The 8,439-nt window shown below is 33.6% G+C and overlaps 1 protein-coding gene across 1 annotated transcript; it reads right to left on the reverse strand.

Annotated features, from left to right (window-relative positions):
• Positions 1 to 6,351: 6,351 nt before the first annotated feature.
• Positions 6,352 to 7,312, reverse strand: LOC126692646 (uncharacterized). Its single transcript, XM_050388336.1, has one exon. The coding sequence runs from the start codon at positions 7,308 to 7,310 to the stop codon at positions 6,621 to 6,623; it is 690 nt and encodes a 229-aa protein (XP_050244293.1). The 5' UTR covers positions 7,311 to 7,312; the 3' UTR covers positions 6,352 to 6,620.
• Between the last annotated feature and the right edge of the window lie 1,127 nt (positions 7,313 to 8,439).

Raw genomic sequence — 8,439 nt, forward strand, 5'->3', positions numbered from 1 at the left:
CCTGTGACAGAGAGTAGCCATTTGTTCAAATTCATAGGAGTCAGACAAATGCCACTCTTGAATAGGGAATGACATTTAATAATCAAGTAGAGGGCATTAGGAACAAAAGAATCAAAAGGCGTGGGTATGCTTATGAAACTAAGAATCTAGGAGATGATATTATCTTTTTGGAGGTAGCAAAAGTGGATCTAGAATCTCAATAATGGTAGCACATGAAGCATTGGTTGAAGCTATTTTGAAGGCTAGTGATCTTGGTTATTACATGTCATTATCCTTAGTAGGAGTAAAAAGCTTCCTAGTTGACAGGAGAAGACTATGATAACAGATCTGCATTATCTCACCCAGCACGGGATGAGTTTCACCACCATTTTGGTTCCTAGAGTTATTTTGTCAAATTTTTTTGAGTTAATTTATTTAGCCACTAAGATACCTATCCATTATTAATGTTCGGTTTGTCTACCTTTTTTGGGATGTTTTTCTCATATGTTTCTGTCTTCTTATTTTGTTATGTTAACACTAGTGTAAAAAGAATACAAATCCACTCTTGCTTATTTTGAGCTTTTTATGAGTATTTATGAGTCCTAAATTTAAAATTCTTAAATAGGAACCAACATTATTGTTTGACACATTCAAGTATAAACAATATATAATTTATCATTAACTTTGAGTGAATAAATTCCATCAATTTTCACACTCATTCTTGATAAATTACCTTTTCTAATTAACACTTTACCAAAATCAATTATAATTTTCATAACCCTTCTCATCTATCAGAATTAAAAAAAGAAAAAAGAAAAAAGATTAGATTTCAGTTAGAAGAGAAGACTGAAGGAAGCAAAATTTCTTGTAAAATGAAGAAAAGGTATTGAATGACTGTAACTTACTGTTCTTATTTTAAAACTACATGTAGCTTAGCTATTAGTAATAGTTATTTTTAATTGTCACGTGTTTGGCACGTGTTTCATTTAAGCAGTAGTTGGTTAGCATTTGATATGTATAAAATATAGAAAGTGTATGTATTATTGTGAATAACAAGATCATTTTCTCCAAATCTCTCTCTTAATTTTGATATGGTATCAGAGTGAAATATCTAGAAGCTTCTAGATTTTTTTTTTCTATCTCATTCTCATTCTCAGAAGCTCAAAGTTCTTTCAATGGCTGCTGTCACAGTCAATCCATCAAGTTCTGAATCTCCTTCATCTACACAAGATTCTTATATGGATGACGCTCTATTCCACTTATTCCATCTGTCTTCTTAGATGACTCTTTCCCTTCTGCACAATCTAGTTAGTGCCCGTTTGGTTCCACTTTTTGAGCCCAAAAAGGGCGTTTTCAAAAAAGCTCAACCAATTTTTGCGTTTGGTGAGCTCAAAAACGCAGCTTTTTTATAAAAGTTGCGTTTTGAACTTTTATAAAAAACTGAAGGCAAAACGCGGAAGGAATATGGACCCTCAGGGGTCCATAAATCAAAACGCGCTATGCGCGTTTTGTATATTACCGTTGCAATAACCAAAAAGATCCAAATACCCAGCTATTTCTCTCACGCCCCTCATCTCTCATCTGTCTCTTTTTTCTTCGTCTTCCTTTTCTTTTTCCTCTTCGTCTTCCTCTGCTTCTTCACCGGTCTACCCTCACAATCAACAAAACCCATTTCAAACTTTGATATTCCGAACACAGAATCAACAAAACCAAACCAAAAATAACTCAAAATCAACACAAAAACAACTTAAAATCAACTCAAATCCGGAAAACCCATCCCAAACCCAACTCAAAATCAACCCAAAATCCATAGAAAAAAAAAACCCAAAATCCCAAAATCCTTATGTTTCAATCATCTTCATCATCATCATCATCATCATCTTCTTCTCTGGAGTGTGTAAAGAAGGAAAGACAAAATAAGGAAATAAAGAAAAAGGACGAAAAAAGAGATGCAGAGATGTAGAGACTTCTTCATCATCATCATCATCTTCATCTTCTTCATCATCATCATTAGCTTTTGAAGTGTCAAAAAAAAAAAAAAAAAAGAGATGCAGAGACCTTGAACCGGCTTGAGGGATGAGAGGGGTTTGAAGTGTGTGGAAGATTCTGGAGTGGAGTGGAGTGTGAAGTGGAAGGGAGAAATAAGGAAATAAAGAAAAAAAAAGTAGGGGCACGTGTGTGGAGGAAGTGGCAGGGAAAGAGAGGAAATAAGGAAATAAAGAAAAAAAAAATGGAGGGTACGTGTGTGGTGGAGAAAAAAAGAGGGAAAAAAAAAGAAAGAAATATGGATAAAAAAATAAAATAAAATAGGGGAAACATAAAATAAAGAATAAGAAATTAAAATTGAGAAATACTGTTACAATATTTTCACAATAAATTTTAAGTGGTATGTTATTATTAGTTAATATTAGTGAGAAAAAAATAATTTGTTTAGAAATTGAAAAAAAATAATTATAATAGCACGTTCAAATTAAAATCAGTATAAATTATCACAATATTTTTACAATAAATCTTAAGTGGTAGGTTATTATTAGCTAATATTGGTGAGAAAAAAATAATTTCACAATATTGATTTAAGTATGAAATAAACTCTCTTATATACATTGTCCTTTTTGGTAATTTATCTTTCAAACTGCCACTTTTATAAGTGTTAGCCAAACACTTAGCTTTTTCAAAAAACACTTTTTAACAGCTTTTACCAAACACTCAGTTTTTTGAAAAAACACTTTTTCATTATGCACTTTTTGAAAACTCCACTTTTTTATTATGCACTTTTTCAAAAAGCTGAACCAAACTCACCCTTACTCCAATTTTGGTTCTGCACATCTGTCTTCTCTACAATCAAATTCTTCACATTATAACCCTTCACAACCACACCCTCCACAATCTAGTCACTCAAATACTTTTTATTTTTATTTTTTATTTTTATGTGATAGTCACTCAAATTCTGGTTCTACTCATCTTGATGATATTATCATTCAAGTTCATCATGAGCCTGATGATGAATTTCTTCAAGATGTCCCTAAGGTCCAAGATGATCCTCCTATTGTTGAGGTGAATCTTAGAAGATCAACTAGAGTCCATAAAGCTCGTTCTTATCTTAAATCTTACCATTGCAATCAAGTGACATCAAGCAGCTCCACTTCACCAGTCAGGTATTACTTATCCTCTTTCTTCTTTTCTTTCTTATAACCACCTCTCACCCTCATATAAATCCTATTGTAATTCCACTTCTTCAAACACTAAACCTACCTATTATCACCAAGTTGTTAATGATCCTAAATGGCAAGAGGCCATGGCTGCTTTAGAAGCTAACAACACATGGACTCTCACCCCTCTACCTGCTCATAAGCAGCCCATTGGTTGCAAATGGGTATATAGGAAATACAAATCAGATAGGTCCATAGAGAGATACAAGGCTAGATTAGTTGCTAAAGGTTTTATACAAAAAGAAGACATTGATTACATAGATACTTTCTCCCCTGTTGCTAAGATGGTATTTGCCAAATGCCTATTAGCTGTTGCTGCTGTGAAAGTCTGGTTTTTAGCCAATTAGATGTTAATATTGCTTTCCTACATGGGGATTTGGCTGAGGACGTATATATGGCTCTTCCACCAGGCTTCCACAGCAAGAGATAGCTAGTTTGTAAGCTAAACAAGTTCCTTTATGGCCTTAAGCAAGCATCCAGGCAATGGTTCTCCAAGTTCTCTTCTACTTTGCTTCAATTGGGTTTTACTCAGTCCAAAGTTGATTATTCTCTCTTTAGTAGGCAACAAAATTAGTCTTTTATTGTTTTGTTAGTCTATATGGATGATTTGTTGATTGCAAGCAATGATCAAAGTGTTGCTAGATCAGAAGTTCAAGCTTAAGGATCTAGGTGACTTAAAATTCTTTCTTGGCCTGGAAGTGGCAAGATCAAATAAGGGCATTGCTTTGTGTTAGAGAAAATATGCCTTAGAAGTGCTAGATGATGCAGGGTTATTAAGTTGCCAGCTTTTACTTAGAACCAATAATTAAAAGAAATTGGTTTGGTCTACAACTGTTTAATCACTACAAACACTTTTGCCCAGTATCAGCCATTAATCCTTGGATATGATTTTAAAGACAGCTTTTCGTATGAATATTAATTTGTTGATTATAGCACAGGTTTAGTTTGTTCAAATTCTACAAGAGTGAAAAAAAAATGATTGGATCCACACCGCCACATCAGTTAAGTTCTATGTCTAAATTGATACATATTGATTAGATTTTCAGTAGTTTCAAGAATCAGATTCTGTCATCTTCTTCAAGTTCAACTGTATACAGTTGGGTTCCTTGGGTGATTTCTGACTACTTTTTTTAATTTGTTATTCTTTTCATCTTTTACTAGGCACAATGAATTACGTCATTAAGTGGAGTTTTAGATCCCATTAAATTTTGTCTTATTAACACGAGCAAGAATTTTGAACATAAAATACGGCCGCAAAAGGCTCTCTTTCTTCCTCTGTAAAGAAACCCAACCTCTATGGGCTTTAGACCACTAACTAGCACTAACCCGAGGTGAAACTAAGATGCGAAAATCCAAGAAGAAGATCCATCTATTGCTGCTCTATTTTCACTCACAATGTTTAGGAACTTAAAATGGTAGGATCAGATTGATGTGAACAACAAATATACAAAAATCTTCAAATCAAGATGCTACAATGAAACCGTGGGGACAATTACACAACGATCACAACACTAAGGTCTAATACAGGAGGAAACAAACAGGAATTCAGAGGCCAAAGATTTGTGGCTCAATTCAATGGCATTGTCCAGCTCTCTCCATGAAGAGAAGTTAGGTTCAAATTCTCCCACCCCACTTGTAGGGGAGAAAAAAAATTTAGAGTAGAAAACTTCACTCTAAAATGTGCAAGGAAAACTAGAAGGCACATCAACCAAATATTTGGAAAAGTTCAAACCCTGACTTTTATAGTCTTATTCACCCTTACTCACTTAGCCTATATTTGGATAGAGAGAGATGGAAGGGGAAGAGAGGAAAAGGTTCCAAACATACCTTAGGCTTTTGAAGAAGTAGATCAAGCACAAGTGGAGAAGAAACTCCAATGGATCTCAGTTTGTGACGGTATCACTGCTCGTAGTAGAATCCTATATATGTAACCTCTCACAATCGGTGTGAGATGATCTTTAGTATGTTAGTTTTTCTTTAAGGGCAAAACTTAGATACAATACCTTAGGTTTCCTATTTAAAATTTTGACATCTGTGCAATTTGACATCTCAAACAAACGGCATTAAACCATGACTTAAAATTTTTTCTTTTTTCCTTCTTCCTTTTTTTCTTGTACTGTGAGAACCCACGGCTTCAAATCTCCAGTTGCATCATTTTCTACTGGGTTTCAAATAAAAAAAAGGGACCCTTCTTCCTCATTTTCTTAATAACCAAACAGGAAAGATCAAAAAATAAAAGCTAGATCTACTGGGTTTCAAATGAAAAAACAGCACCTGAATTTGAAGCTATGATCAGTACCAATCAGATCTGATCCATTCAGATTCCATAGAATCATAGATCAGACAAGAAGAAAAAATTATAGATCAGAAAAGAAGAAAAGAAACAGACACACACACACACACACACACACACACAGGGAAAGAATCATAGATCAGAAAAGAAGAAAGAGTCATAGATCAGAAAAGAAGAAAGGAAATAGATACAGATACATACACACACCGAGAGAGAGAGATATAAGATTTTTTTTTTTTTTCTTTTCTCTTTTGGGTTTTGGGTTTGGAAGAGAAATGTTTTGGGTTTAGAAGAGAAGCCGTTTGCAAGTACAGGAAAAAGAAGGAAATATGGGTTTTGGGTTTGGAAGAGAAGGGTCATTGTGGTTTGGAAGAGAAAGGTTTTGGGTTTGGAAGAGAAGACGTTTGCAAGTACAGGAAAAAGAAGGAAGAAGGAAGAAAAAAAAAAAAAAAAAAAAAAAGATATTTTATTTTTAACGTTGTCTACTTAGTTTGTTAAATTGGACAGATGTCAAAATTTTAAATAGAGAACCCAAAGTATTGTACCTAAGTTTTGCCATTTCTTTAATGTTTTCTTCTCCTAATACTCTAGATAATGTCCAAGGGTGTGTTCTTGGTGTGCTTTAGGGTTTTGGGATCCCTAATCAACGCATATTTTGAACACTATTGTATATCTATTTTCTTTTTGGTAAAGGATTTGCAAGTTACCCAAAACAAAATGGAACATAGATTTCTTGGATGAAACATAATTATTCCCAATCTAAGCTTCTCACCACAAAAAGAGGACAATTATGGATCGGTGGATCTCTTGAAAGAAATAAAACTATGCAAGGAAAAAAATAATGTCATCCTTAAATTAAAGAACAACAACTTCACTAAAAGATTACTCATTATAAACAACAAAAGTTTTACGATAAATGAGAAAATAATAATAAAATAAGGTATAAAATGAATTACAAAGCCGGCTGCAATAGCAGCAAAGATTACAAACAATATCAATACCAATCACCACATAATTTGTGTCCCCTCTACTGCACTATAAAAGCAATTGATATTATCTGTTCATCAACATGAGAGAGTAGATGAAGAGGTGGGTAGAAAAAAAGAACCTCTTTTATTAGACCAAAATAGGCGTGCTCATCATTTCCGACTTAAAAGAATTCTCTTTGTACTGATTGCTGTCGATGTTCCTTGAGGCTCAGACCCTAATCGAAGCTCAAGGTCCACTTCTGCAGTCTGTGGCAAAGCATGACTCAATTGCATCCCTTTCTTTTCATTGCAGCCATCACAATCAATTGCCATTTTATCATCTCCGGCCGAAGGTGTCTCAACAAACAAGGAAAGCTGCTGAAGTTCTTCGACACCAACTTTGCCCCGAGTATCATCTGGCCTTTTTGGAGTGCAACTATTTTCTTCACTAGAATCAAGTTGAAATAAAAATTTCTCCTCCAAAGATTGAGGCTCACGATCAGTGAGGTTTATGGCGATATCCAAAGGGGGAGAGTTTTCATCGGCAGCTTGTTTAAGCTTGGCTCTCTCTTTTCTATGGATGTTCATGTGACCCCCTAGTGCTTGTGCATTTGAAAAGCCTCTGTCGCAAAAAGTACAGGTATATGACCTAACTTGGCTTGAGCCCTGGTCATCTGAGCTCCATTTCATCTGGTCAGACTTGTCAAAGTTTTGGGGATTAATTGCCATTTTTGAAGCTAGGATATATGGAGTAATACACAGAGAAAGATCGAGGAAAAAAGAAGAAGGAAAGGTTAGAAGAGAGGAAATTGGGAGCAAGTAGGAGATGGTCAACTGGTCGGTTGAGGAATATATTGTCATTGATGAACTATACAGTGCTCTTTTTTGCTATAGATAACTTCTTCTTTTTCTTTTCTTTTTTTTTCTTTTTTTTTTTTAATATTTTTTTATATTTTTTTATTTTTAAGATAACTTTCATGCATGAAAAACATGATTTTATTTTCATTTATTCCTTAAATGACTGAATTATCCTTTAAAAAGGTTATAAGGACACAAATAAATTAAATAATAGATGGGTATTTTGATTATTTACCAGAAGATCCATTCCGTTGAACATTAGCGTGCGTTTACCTAAAAATTCTTTTGTATTTTTTCTTTTTGGCTGGATTCCACGACACTATTTACAACCCAGTCAAACTTGTGAAAAACGCGCATAAGCAGGTCAGTTGTAGGTCTCACGGCACTATTCATAATTTAAAAATTGTTTTATTACAGTATTTTCAATAAAATAAGCAGTATCCAAATAGACCCTTAATTAAGTCAGTAATGACAGACAAAATCTTGCCGTGAATTTTTTTTTTTTGTTCATTCAAGGACTCTACTAGACGCTTCTTTGGATTACTCAAAGTATATCAATAAAAAAAAAAATGAATCATTATTTTTTTCTTTAAGAAAAAAAAAAACCATGAATAGTTAATATAATTATTACTGTGAGTGAAAAGTTATTTTCTCTTTCATCTTTTAAAGTGTATTTTTCACGTTAAACTCTTGTAATAACGGTGTATACAGTATTGTACACAATAAACTCTTCAAGTCCTACCATCGGACAAGGAGAAAAAAAAAAGAAAAAGAAAAAAAAAAACTCTTGTTGGGCACCAAGAGCCTATGGAATTAATTTCAGTAATTTTTAAACTTGGGTTCTTAGTTTCTTGATAGAAGAATGGAAAGAACAGGTTCATGCATTTTTCTATGAAATGAATTAATTTTTTACTTTTTGTGTATAAGTGAGTTGTGTAGAAGTAAAAAAATATATAATATAAATACATAATTGTGGTCCGTGTGCACATATATTTTTCGTGCACACTCACAGAAAAGGATTAAGAATATAGTATGATGCTTGACTAATGGTATAGGTTATAAATAAACAAATTAATGTGATTTCTGAGCTCTCATTTTCTAGGATTTTCAAACTTAGCTCTCAAATAAGTGA

This window comes from Quercus robur, chromosome 7 (genome assembly GCF_932294415.1).
Source record: "Quercus robur chromosome 7, dhQueRobu3.1, whole genome shotgun sequence".
In the NCBI taxonomy this organism is placed as follows: Eukaryota; Viridiplantae; Streptophyta; class Magnoliopsida; order Fagales; family Fagaceae; genus Quercus; species Quercus robur.